At 38.3% G+C, this 20,655-nt stretch overlaps 2 protein-coding genes across 2 annotated transcripts in view; one reads left to right on the top strand and one right to left on the bottom strand.

Annotated features, from left to right (window-relative positions):
• cpne3 (copine III) overlaps positions 1–20,655 on the top strand; it is a 222,531-nt gene that overhangs the window by 109,343 nt on the left and 92,533 nt on the right. The gene's annotated exons all lie outside the window — the stretch shown is intronic.
• On the bottom strand, positions 5,926–19,731 carry cnn3a (calponin 3, acidic a). The gene is made up of 7 exons (XM_079863639.1): positions 19,483–19,731; positions 9,126–9,247; positions 8,567–8,633; positions 8,093–8,230; positions 7,839–7,955; positions 7,280–7,426; positions 5,926–7,184 (listed from the first exon to the last, which is right to left on the bottom strand). The coding sequence occupies exons 1-7, from the start codon at positions 19,537–19,539 to the stop codon at positions 6,843–6,845; spliced, it is 990 nt and encodes a 329-aa protein (XP_079719765.1). The 5' UTR covers positions 19,540–19,731; the 3' UTR covers positions 5,926–6,842.

Genomic DNA, 20,655 nt, shown 5'->3' with positions numbered 1-20,655 from the left:
TATGAGTGTATTGTTGTTGCATAAATCAGACTCAAAAGCACAAAAGCAAAAATATATAATAGCCTATTATGTTAATTACTGACATAGTTTTTATTATTTTTAAATTAATTTATATATATAGCCTAAATTAAATTTGTTCATCATATAAAGCAACCGATTACTTTTATGATCTCTTTGAAGCGTCAAAAGTTTCAGTTGCGTAGTTGTCTATGGAGAGAAAGAAATCCTTCAGATTTCATCAAAAAGATCTTCACTTGTGTTCTGAAGATGAACGAAAGTCTTACGGGCTTACTCATTTTTTGGTGAACTGTCCCTGAGCACTAACAAATCAAAACTACTTTTCTGTTCATTCATGACAACCTAAGCAAAAAACGGTTGTTTAACCAGAGGAACATTCCTCCCTCCAAGGAGAACAGGCTCAAAGTTACAGACAACCCTCTGTTTGGATCAAGTCAGTCCAGCATTCTGAAAAAATACTGATGTGTGTGTGTGTGTAAGAGAAAGAGAGCAGTGGTTTATGCATTCATAGCAAGGTTATGTAATGTTCCAGAACCTTTGCATTACTTAGACCAGAGAGGTCTGGGCTCTTCAGCTGGATTCCTCTTCAATAAAAGTCGTTCAAAATGGCTCTCATGCAACAGACTGGACTCTTTGGCAAGATGCCAGCCAGCCACCCAAAAAAATACAGTAGGAAGGTCTGTTTTTTTTCCAGTGGATTCACTGCCAAAGTGAACGGCGATTTCCTTTCTACCACCGTGTCTCACATATGTGCTAGTCTTCCCTCTCGACGTGCGAGGACATTCCTCACTGGTTGGTGATTTATCTCAGAGGACTTTTATAGAAGTTGAGAGCATGTCATAATCCCCAGGGCCATAAATGCCCGTGTTGTTGTAAATCTAAAGAACCGAAAAATGTTTTGCAGTCAGTAGAGAACCCTTTTAATAATTTCTCTAATAAATACTGTCCAGTTCTTTCGAAAACCATCTATTTAAAGAAACTATAATGTAGGATCATGTAAGTTTTTAATATCCTATAAGAGCCACATAACTAAATAATCAATTTGGCCTTCAATGAAAACTTCCTAAAAAAACATCTTCACAATGAACTTTGACTATTGCACTGCTAAAAAAAAAATCCTTTTTCTCTTGTTTTATAGTACAAATATCTAAACATTCTTAAAGGGGGGGGGGGGGGGGTGAAATGCTCATTTTCACTCAATCTCCTGTTAATCTTGAGTACCTATAGAGTAGTATTGCATCCTTCATATCTCCAAAAAGTCTTTATTTTTATTAGTTTCTTTAGTTTAAAGATAGGCTGTACCGAGTCTTTCCGAAAAAACCCGAGCATCTGGAGGCGGGCCATGTGGGCGAAGCCAGAGCCATAGAGAGAATCCGTCGATCTGGGCTTTGTTTATAAAACATTCATCGTCGAAATGCAGGGAACAAACAGTCTACACAACTACACAACAATCTGCATCCACTGTTCCTAACGCTGGGTTCTTTGGGAAGCTTTCCCTCACATCCAAAAACACACTTTGGAGACACTATGCAGCGCTGCCGATGATTTCCTGTTGAAGCGCGTTGATGTGCGCGGTCTCGCTCTCCTCTGGTCGACGTGTGCGCGGCCGCGCTTTTCCGGGAGAAATGCTCATATAAGGAGTTCCACTTTGGTCTACGTCATTAGATCCATGGTCGAAAAAAAACCAGCCGAAACTTGTACCAACCCGGAAGTAAGATTTTCGGCACAGAAATTCTCCGTTATTCGTCCAAAATATTTTTTAAAAACTTTGGCCATGTTATGCATGAGAATCCATCTCTTTAACACTGTAAACAACTCTGAATACATGAAACACCATTGTACCCCCCCTTTAAAGAGGCTACATGCGATTTTCTGAAATTTAAACTCGCGACTGACACCTGTGGCCAAAAAACGGAACTGCTCTTCCTTTCTGCTCGCTCTCGTACGTGCACACTTCACTTCACAAGTCATCCAAAAAAAAAAAAAAAAAAAAAACTTCACAAGTCATCCGCTGCAAAGAAGTCAACATTATGTTTACAGAGGTAAGAACAGTCAAATACATATATTGTTTGAGAAACCAAGTTTGTTTGCTGACTAGCGGTGGTGGCAGAGTGATCTGAAACGTATAACATGAACGCGCTTGACGTCACATCCGCAGACAGCGCGCGAAAAATCCGACCCGACAGAAAATAGGAAAAATAGGATACAGGTTTATAGGTGCACCCACTGTGAGCTGACAAGGTGTCAGTATGCTCATCAGGAGATGTTTGAGTCATAAATGGTCAAATAAAAAGGCTATTGTTACGTTTATTTTGGGGAAAAAGTTGCATATAGCCTCTTTAAATCGAGATAAATAAAAATGTGCACAAGACCAAGAAAGTGTTTAGAAAGTATAAACATGGTCAATTTATCGATTTCACGCTAAATATTTGATTTTTATATATGTATTACATATATTCTAACATTACCCACTGTGGCCCCTGATGAAGTCCGGGATGATTATAATTCAGGCTGGTTGCTGTTTTCCGCCTGTTAATAGAACAAACTATTTGACTAATTGGTTGTAAAACAGAGGAAGTCTTACCTCCTCTTTTATAAGCTGACTAAATGTGAGAAGGTTCACATCATGCTGGAGAAATGTGTGTTCAGAAGCTGATGTCATAAACTTCCAGGTAGTCCAGAAACCAGAAATGCTCTTACTTTGCTGTAAAATTCACCTTTGTCTGCTTGGGCGTCTGAAAATGACTTTGGGCTTCATGAAGATAACATATGATTCTCAACTCAAAACCAGCTGTTTTAGATTAACAGGAGGTACTGTAACAGAAACTCCTTTTAATTAATAAAGAAAACCTTTGTGCATTCCAACATACAGCATGATTTTTCCTTCTCTCTGCTAAGAAAAGATCCCTCCCTTTCAGAGTTGAATATCTGGGGGATGAATTGAGATGGCTAGAGGCCACTGGTTTGGATTTGATAGCTGAAGAATCAATACCGAACTCTTCGTTTTGAAAACCGTAGAGTCTGAGCGGCCAGGGAATGTGAGGGTTCTGCAGCAAAAAAAAATAAAAAAAATATCCACAGGCATGTGAGGAAGTCTCAGATGTCACAGACACATGGTTTCAGCTTGTATCCAGGGAAATTTAAACTGGGAGAGCTGCTATAAACCATCTGTGGTTCTCATTAAAGCCCACTTTTCAATCTTTCACCTACAATAATGATCGTAATAATGTGTAATATACATTTAAATTGATGGAATGGTTTGGTTAAAAGAAAACTGAGGCAATCTGAGCACAGACAAAACATTTTAATGCATTCCTAGAGCGAACGCAACCAGATTTGAGAAAAATGGACAGCTTTGATCAGATTTTTTAGCTTGAACCCATTTCATAGTGGGCCGGAGAGTCGCACAAACAAACAATCTTCGCCCACGTATCCTCACTGATCTTTCATCAGGCCTGTTTTCTCACAAGCGAGGATTGAAGTCCATGGTGATCAGCAGTTCCTCCAGGCGTGCTTGTCTTAGGATCAGTATATCTTTGTCCTTCATCCTCTCCCCCTCTGTTCATTCCCGGCTGGTTGCAGTGAGGCTAAGAAACTGCTAATGAACTCCAGGCTGTTTCCACTTCTTTTATCCTTTATTTTTTTTGGGTCCACAACATGCCTCTGACCACCTTGGGACATAAAATTCAATAGACAGCTACTTTTATATATGTGAAGCATACCATTTAGCAAAGCTCATATCTTATAATCAGATACTATATATTTTCATTATGAGTTTTGGTTTGCTATGCGTAGGAGTTCTGGTTGTGTTCTGAATGTTTTTGGTGTGTTGCTATGCGGATGCTATGATTTTCTTAATATTTTGCAGCATTGCATGCATAAAGGGATAGTTCACCCAAAAAATGTAATTTCTCACTCTCATGTCATTCAAAACCTGTGAGACTTTCATTCATCTTTGGAACACAAATGAAGATCTTTTTGATGAAATCTGAGAGCTTTCAGTCCCTCCATTGACAGCCTACGCAACTACCACTTTCAAAGCCCAGAAAGGTAGTAAAGACATCATTAGTAAGTAATCCATGTGACTCCAGTGATTTTATGAAGCGAACCGAGTGCTTTGTTTGCGGAAAAAAAAAAACATAGGTCCAATTTACCACTTTATTTACAAAATATTAATCTCCAACACGCGTTCAAGAGCACCATGATGCATGCGTGTTGTGTCGATGTGAGAGCAGACTTATAGAGAGCAGAGGAGATTAATATTTTTTTAAACATGGATTACTTTAATGATGTCTTTACTACCTTTCTAGGGCTTGAAAATGGTAGAGTAGGCTGTCAATGAAGAGACAAGCTCTCAGATTTCATTAAAAAGATCTTGATTTGTGTTCCGAAGATGAACGCATGTCTTATGGGTGAGTAATTAATGGAAGAATTTTCATTTTTGGGTGAACTCTTCGTATTAGCAATAATAATAGTGATGCTTGCCTTTACAAACACCACTAACTCATGCTTTGGCACAGTGATGACTGCACATGGTTTTGGCCCCGGCTCCTCAATAGCAGCATGACGCAGTATACAAAAGCTGCGGCACCGGTTAAGTTCACGTCTGCCTTTAAAGGCTTTCTGTGGTTGCTGGGGTAACAGTCTTTTTCGGACCTTCTCTATAATTGAGTCTTGCGTTTTTGTCCCGGATTCCACAGCCAGCACAAAGCACTGATTATGCCGGAGTAACTTAGTCGGGAGGGGCAGGGGGCAGCACTTGAGTGAATGCCATTGCTTTCTCATGAAGCCGATTGTCCTGTACGCACGGTTATACTTTTATATGGTCCTCCCCTCATGTGGACCCACTTATAGCAGTTTAACAGAGTTCACGGACACCCAAATTTAGCACGAACATGTTACTTAAATTAGTAGACTCAGTTCTTCATTTATGACTGGAACCACGAGTGCTTTTCTGAGGCAATGAACTACGTATTGAAGAGAATTCTTACTTATTATTGGCCTTTCATTGGCCCAAATCACTATGGAATCTCGGAATGACCCAGAATGCAACATGTTATTTTCTGCACATATAAATCCCCTTCTGCTCTCGATTCGAGCCTGCAGTCTCAATCCAGCTCAAACTAGTCCAATACTTCTGGAATGTTCCATCATGAGCCCCATCACACCATTTTACCATTCCGTCATGTTTCGGTTGACCATGCAGCCCATGATAATGGAGAAAGTTCACAGCATGGGAAGCGTAATTCAATTCAGTGGTGCGCTACCCCGTAGTTCCAAATCCCTCCACAGACGTCGGCTGAGCTGAAGTCATCAAGTGCAGCATTTCATTCACTTAATTGAAGGTTTAGAATGCAAAGACGCAGAGCATTTTTTTTTTCCCTGGACACAAACAAATGTTTTCAGTAATTCATTTAAAAACTAAAATATGTAAAAATATGACACATACAAGCTCAAAATGCAGTAGTTCCACGAATTGCTGCACAGACACCGACTTGCTCTACTTTAGATTCTGGTTTTCACCACTTTGTGTGGTTATATAACTGTTTCCAGAAACTCTGGGCTATCGACACAAGGAGCAGCTTCCAAACGCCTCTGAGGCTAGCCTCAAAAACACAAGATTTATGGCTCCGCTGTGATATTCGGGCAGAGTCAGCGCACATCTGAGGCTCTGTGCCACTTCAATTCACCCTCATAAAAGATACAAGAGCAAAGAACCAAATAACAAAATCAGGGCAGTTTCAGAAACCACACCTCAGCTTTACAAAAACTCTGACTGCTAGGAAAAAATGTGTTATTTAATCCTGATAAAACCGAAATCAATTAGGATTTATAGATTATCAAGCAGCTATTTTTAAATTTAAATGCAATAATGGTCAAAACAATAGACATACATGGAGAATCAAGTATTGAAGACATTCAATACTTTATTTATAACATAAAATTTATTCATAAAAGAACCATATAACAGAAGGTTTATAATGAAAAGCAGGGCAATAAATACAATGGGAAAGATTTTTTTTTCCGAAATCATGGCACAAAAAACTAAGCAATAGCAAAAAGTTTTTGGTCGTCCAGTCAGCTACCATTTGATGCTAAAATGCTAACATTTGTAGCTTGTAAAATTTCCAGGCATTTGGAATTCTAAATGGAATGACTAAGGAAGGAATGTCTTCGGAAGGCTTTCAGTCCATAGCAGTCTGTAAGAGCGGGATTTCAGTGGTGGATTAGCTTTAAAACTAGTAAAAATACTGCTTTTCTGTGATGCAAGGCCAAAATAAAACTCAAAAGACAAGGCATAGGGCATAAAACAAAGAATCATACTGCACAAACTAGATAATTCTCTTAACAGTTCTCCATACTTCATAAAAAACACTTCAAAAATTATAAAAGATCAGTTTCACCACTGTTAATGTGTGGTCACATTAGCGATATTTCAGGGAAATTTTGCAGGCAAAAAAAGGTCCATTGTCTCTTGTCAATAGCATAGCGAAGTATAAAGCACCGCGTAAACAGAACTCACTTTCAAACCAAACAGCTTAAACATGAGTGTTTTTTGCCCTCGCGCAAACCTCAAGAGGACTCCAATTGGAATGACTGGATTTCACCCGCAAAATTTCACTTGAGCTACGGTAAATGTGACCGCACCTCTAGGATGGCAGATTGTAGATTATATCTCACCACTCACCATCATTTTACCCAAACACATGCGCTGGGAGGGGAAGGGTAACTGTGAGAAGCAAAAGGCATTGCAAAAAAACTTGCTCTGTTGATATACATGGTTGGTGTTAATACTGCTTTGACTAACAGCGCAGCAGAGTTCTCTAGTAGTCGATACCCTGGTCGTTGTAGTGCCCTCTGTACTCATCGTGGTATTCGCCCTGGTACTCCTCCTCCTGATATTCAGCCTGATAGTCACTATCGCTGATTTCTGAGCCATTCGTGCCTGTGCCCTGGCTGCCATTTGCGTGGATCATGGGCTCCGTGGGGGTGGCGCAATACTTGGGGTCGTAAACCTGCCGTCCCAACCCGTACACGCTCATGCCCTTCTGAGAGGCCACCTTATTGGTTCCCATTTGCAATGAGATAGTGGAGTTGTCAACTGGTTGCAGAGCTGCCTTCTGGTCATAGATGTCCCTCCTGGTGCCTGGGGCAGACATACCAGCCTGGAGAGAGATAGACACAAGAACAACATGTCATTTTCGATAACTTGACCTATTTGTGTGCTATATTGTTGGTACAAGTCAATCTTTGGGTATACCTGGCTGGCTCCTTTATTGGTGCCCATTTGCAAGCTGATGGTGGTCTGGTCGTAAGGTTTCTCTGTCTGTGTCTTGGGGTCGTAAAGGTGTCTCCTGGTCCCGTAGGCGGTCATGCCAGCCTGGCTTGCGCATTTGTTGGTTCCCATCTAAAACGAAAGTCAGAAACACTTCAAAAATCACCTGTAGATGATCCAAGATGGTCATTGTTACTCTCCAATCAACCTTACTCTTTATGAACTACTCCCAGAAGCAGCTGATACTGGTTATTTAGCTGTTTGATTCTAGATTTGGTTTTGTAATTAAAGGGTTTTAGGTTTAAACGCCACAATGGGCGATCCTTGATCTATCACTATTGTGGCCTTTAGTAGCTGCCTAACCAGAGGTTATTCCAGTCGCTTTCGATAACAGCATCAGCTGAATAAGTCATTCGTAATGCGCCTTCCCTTCATGCCCTGTCACAAATCAAATGAGGTAACACTGTGGTCAGGCTTCCTCTAAAAACAATTTATGATATTCATCCAGAAACATTAAGGGAGTTCCAGGAAAAGTGCCTATAACCTGAAGTCCAATGACACACTGGCCAGCCTTCATTTTCTCGTCATCAAAATGTCTCTGCTGCTTGTCTGCATATTTCACGCCAATGTCGACATTTGTTTCCATGCCTTTGGTCTTTGCCTGTTGAAAAAGAAATAAACGTTTCGTAGTTGCAAAATTTAAAATGTCAATAATATGTCTAAAATGCCAATTTCTGGGTTTTACCGAATATTCAACAAGACTCAAATTTAGCAGAATTGAAGGACTTGTAGACGTACCATACTGGCCAAAGCGAGAAGTGTGGTCTGGACTTGCGTCAAGTTCCCGTTTTCGAAGAGGTCGTTGGCCTCAAAGATGTCGTTGGGCTTCAGCCCGTAGGCTAGGATGGCTTTGATGAAATTCCCAAGGTTCTCTAGCTGAGGGAACAATGGTAACAGTAAGGGTGTGTTTCTCAGTAAAACTATTGGTTACTTCATTTTCAGATAAAAGAGTTAGAGATAAATCAAAGATTGCATGAATGGGTCCATTTATTCTAACATATTCTTCAGAGCTTTTATACTATAGGGTCTATCTGCAGTTGTTAGGATCTTCTTCTTCGTGCGTCATGTTTTCTCAGCTGCCTTTCCTAGTATTTGCCAATAATTTGATTTGAACACTGTATTGTAAGTCACTTTGGAAGAAAAGCGCTTCTCACTTTTTTTAAGGGATTGATGTGGATGAAAACAGACCTCAAGAGTCTCTAAAACATTTACCTTATGCCAGTTTAACTGTGTATGGTTTATTTTCTTTATCGATCCAGGCTGAAGCTTGTTTATCAATCTGAAAAGAATAAAAACAGAATGATTTCAATTCATTTCTTTTCCATATCCATCACATATATAAGCATCTTCTATGGGCACATTGAAGGTCAAGCGTGTAATTTTGGTGCTATTAGCATCGCCAAATTGAATCAAGAAAATAATGATTGTTTCAAACAAGTTTTCTGCCATTGGTCAGTCAAACCCCAAATTCATGTCATTGGTTGAGCCACTGTCATAACATCTGGCCGGTGCGCTCAAACAAGCATTGCTATGATAGTCTTCAAGCCTGACAAAGCTGATGTTTAGTAGGTTTAGCTGGTCAGACAAGTGGCCTCCCATTCTGACCAACTGAAAAGTGCCCAAAACCACTCTAAAAACTGACCAACTCTGAGAAAATCCAAGACCAACAAACTAGCGTAGGCTGGTTTAAACTGTTTTTTTTTTTTTTTTTTGTATTTCAGCAGGGAAACCTTGCCCACATGGCCAAGTATGTTTATGTTTACCAACTCACTCGCACAGTATGACGCCATCCTTAAGGCCTTTCTGAAAGCTGTCTCCAATCGGCATGCCGGTCACCTCCTCGATCCAGAAACGAAGCTCCTCCTCCTTCTGTAGGTCATATTTCTGTGCGATCTGAGGAGAAATAAGCCAATCAGTGAGTTGGCCAATATACATCAGTAAGTTATGAGTCAAACCGGCTCTGCGGGATCATGGTTATGTATCCAGGATAATCTTACTTCAGATTCTAGTTATGTGTCAGCATGCATGCTTATCTCAACTACTGTAATGTCAATACACTTTGCTGATACTCGCACACAACGTGTTTGACTTCAAAACACATGACACAGGAGCAAAACAGCAGTTTGAAACATTAAAAACGCCTCTTTGCCTGTTAAAAGCTGCATTAGAGCAAATGGAAAATCATCAAATGCAGCTTAATCAAATCAGATTGCCAATAAAACCTCTTTTCTGGCTTCCTTTGTATTTTTCCTTTATGAATAGAACTGTTTGCCTTTAAAGCATGTGATGCAACGCCGTCATGCGATTCCACCAGCAACAGAGCATAAAATCCCCACAAAGAGTCGCCGCATAAATCTATTCTGGCCGTTTCGTTCTTTCTCAGGACTTTTCTGACTGTAAATAGCACCGTTGACCTGCTGACATTGAATAATGTACTCAGAACGGACAACTACGACTAACAACAGAATGAACTAGATCTTTACAAAATGCCTGAATGTAATATGAGAGTTGTTCGCCTGTGCAAAAGCATCCTATAGCATTTGCAAAGGTATTAGTGCATTGCTATGGGGTTGCTAGATAATTGCTTGCTCTCAAAAGAGCCCATCCTTGTTGATATTCTGGTCATAAATATGGCCTCAGTTGTGCCTTTAATGGACATTTAGTTGTCGATCCAGTAGGCGATAAAGTAAGTCTTAGAAAAGTAATAATACACCTCTAATTAACAAGCTGCATGATTGGAGGCATCAAAGTTTAATAGTAGGGTTTAGTACATTTAGTAATTGGTTTATTCAAATAGCAAACATGAGTAATAGTAAAAGCGAAGCATGCCTTTGCAAGCACTTTTAATTAATGCAGACCCTCAAAGTATGTTTTTCTTCTTCATGTGTGCTAAACACTACTTCATCTTCAAGTACAAATCTTCAAAAACAGATTGCATGATTTTTGTATTCTGTTAATAAATAAAAGGGCATTAAATGCTTCAGTTTCCACACTTACAGCAAGATTATACCAATTTAAAGCAGCTATTAATATAAGTTCCAGGAAATGGCTTTTTATCACAGACTCCATTTCAAGTTCAGTGTTCAGGGTCAGACTGTACAAAGACAAAGCTAAATGTGGCCATCAAGATTGATCATGAGAGAGAGGGACAAAGAGACATACAGTACAGGGAAAAAGGGTGGAGAAGATATTCTCAGCAGTTGGCGTTGGACAGAGGCTCCTGGAGATCCTGGAGTCTCACTATACAGCCAAAACATGATAAGAGCTTTCCTCACGTCCTTCAAGAAGCAGTCTGCTATCTCAAACCTTATTTCCAGCACAAACACAGTCCTAACCCTTCTGATTTTACACAGAAACTCTTCCTTATTCCTCTTAGTGTTTAGCTTAGGTTCTATGCTAATTTCAAGAACTTCATTTCCTTCTCAGAAGCGGAGGGAAACGCGCGCCAACAACAGCAATATTTTTTGGTCATGGTAATATTATGTTTCAAACTGCAAAAAATTATTGTTTCTGTCAGGTAACATATGTGCTTCGTTTATACTTCTGTTCAAAAGTGTGCGGTTGGTAATATTTTTTACTGTTTTTGAAAGCTTCTTATTCTCACCAATATTACAATCATTTAAAATAACGTTTTTCTATGTGAAAACATTTTAAAATGTAATTTATTCCTGTGATTCAAAGCTGAATTTTCAGCATCATTACTGCAGTCTTCAGTGTCACATGATCCTTCAGAAATCATTATATTATGCTGATTTGCTTAAGAAACATTTCTTATTATTATTAGGGATGCACCAAAATGAAAATTGTAAGCCGAAACTAAAACCGAAAATTCTGGACGCACTTGAAGGAAAACTGCTTTTTAAAAATTATTCATTTCTTATTTTAAATGAGCTTTTTTTTGTATAACTGTATTAATATTAGAGTTTTTAATGAAATTCAATCATTTTAATGATACTGAATTTAAAAAATACAAGCCAATAAATAAAAAAGTAACACTCTAAAATTGGACAGAAAATGATTTAACAGATTTATTTTTTGACCTACAAAGTCCTACAAAGAAAACCATGATACATTTTTTCAGGATTTTTTGTAACATTGGTAAATATCTTTACAGTTACTTATGATCAATTTAATGCATCCTTGCTGAATAAAAGTAATTATTTCCTTCAAAATGTCTTACAAGTAAACAATATTAACATGAACTTTACTCTATTAATAACGAGACATTTTTAATGGACAAATCAGGTGAAAACAGCTCCTTAGGGAAACAATTTCACAGTTTAAGTTGCACGTTTTTCAAACAAGTGCCATGAACACTATTATTATACCATTTAAACACTATGGTATTTGAATATGATACTAATTTAGAATCACAACATTATGAAAGAATGAACAATGTCTCAAAGTGATTTCAGTATGATACAATAATGTTTCAGCTCTAGACTCTTACTGTATGCCAACAACTGTCTCATTTGTGCCTATTTTTATTTCTCCTGAGGGATTTTAAGATATAGCTCGGGGCTCATAAACTTCCATAGAAGGTCTCTGAGCAAGCTGAAGATCAATAAGACATCCTCCCACACTAAAGCCCAGCAGTCAGAATATGAGACCACTAGGAAAAAATGGTGTGTGGGGTGTTGTGGCAGTTCACTTGTGCAATTTGAGGTCAGCCGAGATGACTTTTCTCCTATAATGACAGACAAAAAAGCTTAACCGTACACAGTCTCTCATCTTTGAAGAACTGCAGAACTTTTGGTATGCTTCAAATAGTTCAAAAGAGCACTGGATGATTTCAGATGAAGTGGGAGACAAAGAACGTTATATCTCTGATATAATGAACCATTGACTGGGGTGATTTATAGTAGACATAAATCGGAAAATCAAAACTGACAAAAAGGAGGGGAAAGAACAGAAGAGCTCCACAGAGAGACTGAGGAAAGATTGGAGAACCATGTGCCTGTCTTGTCCTTCCTTCCAGTCCACTGGGAAACCAGCCAGTGGTAGAAAAAAAAAGGGAGAGAAAATGTGGAAAAGTGACCCTTGATGGAGATGTTGGAGGCATTTGCAGAAGAAGAACATTCTGGAAGGTTGTGGGCTGGATCCCGCTGGAGTCCGACCTCTAGCTCTCCTCCCCCACTCATAATTCTGAGAGCTTACTGATGACAGCACAAAAACCGAGCAAACATCTGACTGAAAAAGGTCAGGGAGTGAAAGGGCTCTCAATGTGACATGATCAATTCGACAAACAGTCCCTCAGAGATCGATAAAACAGTGATGACAACGGATGAGGGGAGGGGTGACCTTTTCACCTTGAGTTTTTAGGCTAACAACACATACAAACATAGAAATATATAGTTTAGCAACAAGAGAAACAATCTACAAGATTCTACAATCCTCCAAAAATAAATCCTATTTGTTTCCAAGATAAGCATAGCTTCTATTATCAAACTCAGTTTACAGAATGATTAAGAATTCTGCAAACTTTACTTCGCAAAAACAAACTATGAACAAAAGAACGCACTCACTAAACCTTCCTCTCAGACTAATATTGAGAATTGTGCTGAAATCAAACATAAATGCCCACTTATCTGCATGTGAGAAACTTCAGCCAGTATTAGGCAATATTTAACCATGCGCTCTGGAAATACCCAGTGGAACAGACAACATAGAATAATTTGCTCTACTTTACAGTACCTGTGAATCCAACTGAAAAAATAATGTTTAAATCACAAAATGCCAGACAACATTCATCCTGAAATACAGTAGTAACTATTTTTTTTTAATTTCGTGTTGAAAATGTGTGGAATATTTACGTTTAGCAATGCTAGGGGGCATAGCTAGATGATAGCTAAGTGGTTGCCAGGTTTGCGTAACAAAAGCAGACCTTTTGCTATTCAAAACCCGCCACGGGAAAACCACGGTCCTGGCAAGATTGGTGATTGATTGTGCATTGCTAGGGTTTTCTGAGGGGTTGATAAGGGGTTACTTACTGGCTTCAATCAAAAGAGCCCAGCCTAACAAGATTGTTTTTATATTTTATGAAGAAAATGTGTGTAATATACCGCAATTCTAGTGCATTGCTAGTAGGTAATTGCAAGGGCGCTCTGATTGCAAGGTGATTGCTAGAGTCGAGTGTAGAGCTGCACGATTAATCCTTAAAAGATCGCGATCTCGATTCAAACACCCACGCGACCTTATTCCTAAATGACAACGATTCACTTGTGTCTATAAAACATTTGACAAAATCCCACCAGAACATTCAGATCTGCGTTGGCGCTGCCGCTGAGCCAGAGAGAGCAGTTGTCATGTATAGGTATGAAACAGCTTCACAAACAGTCTTTTCAACCACACAGTATGGTTATTTCTGTTACAAATATTCATATTATCACAGAAGTACTGGGATAAACGTTTTTACTGATGTCTACGGTAGCGAACAAAATAGAGTAAATAACCTTTTGAAAGTAACTTGGCGCTTCATTGTATCAAATATAAATGACTGTTAAAAATGAAACTGCCATTGAATCATTCACTCAAGAGATTCATTCAAAAACGCAGATTCAACCAGTAATGAAACAAGTGAGGACTTTATCTGAGAGTCATTGAATCATTCATTCAAACAGATAAAAAAACAAACAGACTTAACTTTTTTTGTTAAGTCTGTTCAGAATTGCAGTAGAATCGTGATCTCTTTTTGAAACTATATAATTTTCATACTTGTGTCTCAGAGCACGCAGACGAAATGCAATAAACAAATTTCGGAGGAAGATGCCTGCTGTTTGGGAACAGTAAGGCATCATAACAGTTTGACGACAGACTTTGCTCAGGCATTTTAGAAAACAGCATTTCAGATGCTGTGCAAAAAGATCGGTCCGGTGGTTAGTCCAGTTATGCCGTCCCATCATGCAAAGTCACATGATTTTTTTTGATGCGCATCGAGGAATTTATTCTGTAAATGTGTTTCCATCATAGTTTATGCGCATGCTTTCTTATTGGATACAATTTTTTATCCGACTCAAACGAACGCAAGTTTTTTTTAATGCACATTTTTAGAATTTATGCGCATCTTGGTGTTTCCATCCAGCAGTTTTTTTATGCGATGTCCCAAAATGCGCATAAAAATAAGTGGGTGGAAACACAGAATGACACAAAAACCACAAAGCTCTTAAAAGCTTTAGAGTTCAGACAACAACTTTAGCCAAAAGTTGTTGTCTGTGAACCTTTTTCCTGTACTCTAAAAGGCTTTCAGACCTTGAATAAACGTTGATAAACTTAAAAAAAAGGCTTTTTAAAGATTTTTCGTTTCAATGTTTACACTGTTATAAGATCCTGCTGTACAACAGACGCCAAACAATAGCCTCAGGAAAACACACTTTCCTGTTCTTCCTAAAATGGCAACAGGGGGTTAAATCACTGTGGCCACACTTTGCAGAGCCTCATCCAATCCTAGAAAATATTGCTGATCAGCACATTACGGGGAATGTAATGGCCCCTCACTGGGCAAGCTGCCCATCAGCAGTCACAGTATGGCAGTAAAAGTGTTTTTACGCCGAGGATCAAGATGGAATGTGGCGTTAGAGAGCGACGGATCAAAGCCGTCAGGTTAACCTAAAGTCTGGGTTTACCCAAGAACCACCGTGACCTCCCCAATCTGACCCACCCTCTCCCAGGACACCGGTGCTTGAGCTGTGGGCCCAGTGCTGGCGTATTTTCAAAACTGCAAGACGGATATGTACGCTAAGATAGATGCAGAATGAGATGAGCGTGAGAGCCAAGAATAATTAATTTATTACAGTCTGAAAAAGTTTTCCAAAGTCTGATTCCCAAGAATCAAGGTTTCTGTTGAACCACATCCAAACATTTCTGGGGGAATTCCTGCATATTTAATGTTCTGACAATGGAAAAGTCTTGGAAGCAACATACAAGACAATGTATTAAACTAACTAAACAGAGCTACCAAAATCATTTCTATAGAACATTGCCAATGGCTTACAAAAGCTCACAGTCGGGAAAGGCTGTTCTTCTATCCACTACCTGGGGGAAAACAACTGATATGATTAATATAATGTAACACGAATGGTCACAATAAAAATAGGTTGTTAACTGACATCTCTTCCATGTGTAAAAATAAACCAGCTTGAACAATATCTTCACTGTGTTGGCAATAAGCCCGTAATGAACGACCCCTTGTGTCTGCTGTTACATAACCAGAGAGGGTCATTAATTTGGTAATACATCCTCTTCTATTATGTCATTTGTGGGTTATATTTTAAGGAATAATTCTATTTGACAAGCAAGGTGGCGTGATTCGTTGACATTTAAAGGCTGATGTTAGCCTGGGTTTCCCCATACTGCCTTGAGCAGCGCGATTTTATTCACGCTGCAAGGTAGTCTGGACACCATGGACTAATTTTTCCCCTGAAATAGGGAACCAATCACAGAACGGGGAGGGAGCAGGAAGACGATGACGAAGTATATGCGACACACCGAAGCAGTTTGTTTATCTATGGATCCAACATGACAGACGTAAAAATATATGCATATTTTTAGGAACACATCTACAAAAATATGCCTGTATTTCAAGTTGATAAAATAATTTAAAATCCACATCAGTTTATTTGTGCCGACGCGCCACGCCCTCCCAGGATCTATAACGTTAACCTAGGCTACTTCCACTTTTAAAAATGCATCACAACCGCGCGCGCGCGTTCTGCTTGCAGTCGTCGAGATAGATGCTGAGGAGTTGAAGAAAAGAATAGCTAGTGGAGATTGTAAAGTTGTCGACAATACGTCATCAAAAATAAAGTCCAGTGTGTGGGAGAAATTTGGAGTTATCTGAAGAAAATATTGTGAAAGGCTTTGCTGCAAACATTTTCGTGTTGGATAGCCGCAAATGTGGAACTTCATCCCTGAGGAAGCACGCAGATAACTGGTAACAAAGCAGCTCTATCGAACGGTATTTTTCATATTTAACACTGTTAGTATGTGTGGTGTGCAGGGTGTGTTTGAACCCAAAATTGTCAGATGTAGGCTAGACGAAATTGTGTGGCATATAGTGGTGTAGCCGCGTCTGTTCGATTTGTGTGGTAACGTTAGCCATGTTCTTCATGTATCGGCCTTTTGACAGCTTCGGCTATAATGGTCGTGTAATAACTTCTGTATGACCTGGCAATAAAAATGTTTGTAAGTGTGTCTATAATGTGATAGTCTAAACTGATTTTATTTCGGGTGCGGGTCGGGTGTCGGTTCTATTTTAAGCGGGTCGGTGCAGATTTTTATTAGTGCTGCTGTTGGAAAACGGGTCGGGTGCGGATTTACAAAATCGGACCCGTGCAGGACTCTGGTGTACACATAAATCTGACCCATCGTCGTCTTCTTCTTTGTTGAATATCTGTCGCTCTACATACGTCATCTGGTATAATTGAAACGATTGGCTAGAGCTGCGTACAGGCGCATTTGATAGACATTCGTAGCGCCCAATAAACGGCTCTGGGCATTCGTAAACCACGCCTCAAATACGAGAAAATGTACATGTGGTTTCCAGACCACGTCTCAAAGAGAAAGTGGTCTGACGTTAGCCAGGCTAGGCTGATGTACTGGGAAACTAACATTTTTAAATCTCACTGTGAGCTTCGACTTCCCACATTTCCAAAGTTCAGCTTGCAGGAAAACAAAGGCAGAAAACAGCTCTCGGCTTTCAGCAGAGCAAGAGTGCTGATGAAACTCAAGAAACGAGACAAACAAGTCTTCGGAAATCACATGACCTATTGAAACAAACATGGTCAGGAACGCTCTCGTAGTTCCAGGTTAATATGCTTTAAAGGTATAGGTGTTTATTAGGCTATATGAACAGCATAAAAATGTTTGCTTATAAGAAGTGTATTATTTATCTGGACATTAACATGGATGCCAATCAGGTTTAATGAGCCACTAGGATGTATTAAAGTGTCATTAAAGTGACAGTAAAGATATGCATATGTTACAAAAAAATGGGACACTTAAGTAATAGAGCAATGATGCTGCAAATTCAATTTAAAAAACTTTTTTAATTTCACAATATTACTGTTTTTGCTGTATTTTGATCAAATAAATACATTCAGCTTCTTTCAATAAAAATCATTAACCTAAAACTTTTGGACATGTGCTCAAAAAGTGAAATGTATAACATACATTTGCTATTGAAATATAAGGATTTTCAAAATGCTGAATATACTTCATACGCTGATAAATGCCTGAAGAGTCAGCACAGCAAGTCAATTCTACTAGTATTACACATGAAGAAGTACACGCCAAGATCAACAGCACTTTATTGCAATAAACCTCAAAAGCATACTTTAAAAAAAGGACCTGTAAGGAGGCAAGGGACTTTTCCTGTAGCCTTTCATTGTCCAGACAAGTAAAATGGAAAATAAGTCATGGATTTAGAGGGGAAATGGTGTAATGGAACTACTTTCCACTAGAAAGTAGTCAGGATCAGCGTTGCAATTTTAGCCACATGCTTTTCATTTTACACATAAAGGACCCAAAAATTTGAATGCTGTCATCACTTACTCATTACTTTCTTATGTTTTTCCAAAACTGTATGTCTTTCTTTCAGCTGCGGCACACAAAAAGTGATTTTTTGGGCAACATACTGGCCCCTCTTTACAATAATAATTGAAATTGGAGCTCCAAAATGGCAAGAAAATATGTAACATGAAAATATCATTTGTGTTCTGTCTTCTGAAGAAATGATTGACATCTTCATCTTCAAGTTTGATGATTTGAATTTGATTCTTGAGTTCAACTCACTAACTCAATGATTCTGGATGCTTTGTTTGTTTGTCACACAAAGATATAGTTTCAGAAGAAATCTAGCACACAATTTCTATAGACTAGTATACTTTTATAGTGTTTTTGCATCCTTTCTGAAACTTGAAAGCCTTCCAGCCTTATTGCAATTCTCTCTTTGTGTTGACGAAAGGTCATAAGGGTTTGAAACAACATGAAATTACAACATTTCTGGGTGAAATATTTCTTGTAAAGCATCTGGCTAAAAAGCAACGTTGTTTCTTTGAGCTAAAGAGGTCATTATCGCAATGCACACTTTGACAGTTCAAAGCCATAAACTGAACTCGTCTGAATGAAACAGGATCATATCACAGCTGTTCCGGCAACGTCGTCACATTTTAGGAATGCTTAAAATTCCAAGATGAAATGCTTACTTCCGAAGGGGTTGGATGAAAGACGGACAGATACCTACCAGGATTGCTCACTTCAGAGGTGAAATATTAAATTGTCTACCAAAAAATTGTTTACTTTAATTTACCTGTACTAAAATAGCTCTTTAGCACTGATGATGTCATGCTTGAGAAATTTGAATGGGGGGTGTCCTTCTTTACCCTGATTCACTGGCTTTACTTATCTTTACACATAATCCTGTCTGATTAATTTGAGGGATAATATCCTGAATAAATCACTACTTAGAGACAAGATATTAAACATGCTCCATTATGTTTTCCCCAAATGACCCTCCTGCTTCTTTTGATGGAGATGCTTTCACTCAACAACTTTTTTATATGACAGTCATATTAAAAATCTAAAACATGGAGATCACCTCTGACCAGCTCATCTATGATGGGCAATCTCAACTTGAGGAGAATATGTCTCTTGTATTTAATAAGATTTTTTTAAATCCGAAACTTTTTTTATTGGGGGATGCTTACTTAGCACATTTTTCATTCTATCCAATTAACTCAAGACTAAACACAATACATCATATTAAAAATTTAAAAAAAACATTATTAGTATTATTATTTACTTGTATTAGTATTATTAATGTGCCATTTCATTCAAATTCACTTGGATTCAATCTCCACGTAACGTTCATGGCCATGCTTAAGTCTTACACAATCAATAATACATTGGGAAAACAAAAAGATAGGTTTAAAGGTTTAAAACCAAACTAACAATAGTATCAAGCACAAACAATAGCCTAAACTAGGCTACTTTTGAAAAGTAACGTTACAGTAGCCTAGTTTCCCCATCCTATAATAGATACCACATCGGATAACCTGAACCACACATACCAAAAATGTATGCATACAAGGCTAACTGAATATTCAAAAAAAAAGAAATACAATTCAGTTTACCTTGTTTTTAACCTCCGCAGATAACCCGTAGGCTGGTCCCTTGTTAAATTGGGTCATGATTCACTTTTTGAGTTTTCTCCTGAAGTCAATGAACTGGCCAACAGAGAATGAGAAAAGTAAAGTCCTAAAGCTGCAGTAAAAGTCACAGTACAGATGAGTCGGTGCTCCGTGTGAATGAATAATCCTCGCGCACAGTGAGTTTACACACAACAGACACTCTCTCGCGCAAAAACTTCCAGCTACTATCGCGGATTTGGGGGTGGAGCCAAGTGACTGACGCGCCTCTACAGCCAATCAGAAGCCTAGGCTCGTCTATTGTTTCTCTGGCTCTTGGTGGCCAAAGTAATGGATCACTTGGCAAAACCATTGACGAGTTTCTGTTTACTGGAAAACTGTGGCTTATCTCTACAACTGTATGGTGTAATAATCCTTCCTTTGTCTTTTTGGACGTTTTTTTTTTTTTTTTTTTGCAAGTTTAATAACTGCAATAACAAGATAAGCATTTCATTGTAACTTTTTTAACTATTTCATGTCAATTTGTGAGGTAAATTCATGTGAGGTAAATGCAAATACGACTATATTAATCTAAACGGAAACTATATTAATACAAACGGAAACTATATTAATACAATTTACAAATGATGCAATCAATAATAGGCCTACATATCAATTAAAAATAGTAAAAACCAATAATTAGTTTTAAAATGAATATAGGCTATATATGCATGTATGTATATATATATATATATATAAATTAAATAAATCAACATTTTATAAGATATTTCTAACTATTTGACTGTACATTGATCTGATTAATGATGATTAATTAAACATTACATAATTTAATAATATATTATATAGCACATAGGGCAAATTTATTAAAAACAACAGTTGACCAAGTACTTTCTAGATAAGAGTGAAAAAAAAAAAAAAAAAAAGCAAATAACTATGGTAAAATATTTTGCCAAAAAAAAAAAAAAATGGTTACTGTGGTTTGTGTAAAGCATTGCTTCAGTATAGATTGTTATTATTGCCTGAAGGGAAGAAACCAGTTTTGATATTTTAAAAAAACCGTATGTTCGGTATCATCAAGTAGCTTTAAAAAACCAGTTGATGCTTTGAGCATGATGTGAGGGCTCTAATGTCAGGGTTTGTTTTTGTCTGAAAGGTTGA

This window comes from Squalius cephalus (genome assembly GCF_949319135.1).
Source record: "Squalius cephalus genome assembly, chromosome: 25".
NCBI lineage: Eukaryota > Metazoa > Chordata > Actinopteri > Cypriniformes > Leuciscidae > Squalius > Squalius cephalus.
This window is presented reverse-complemented; position numbering and strand designations above follow the sequence as displayed.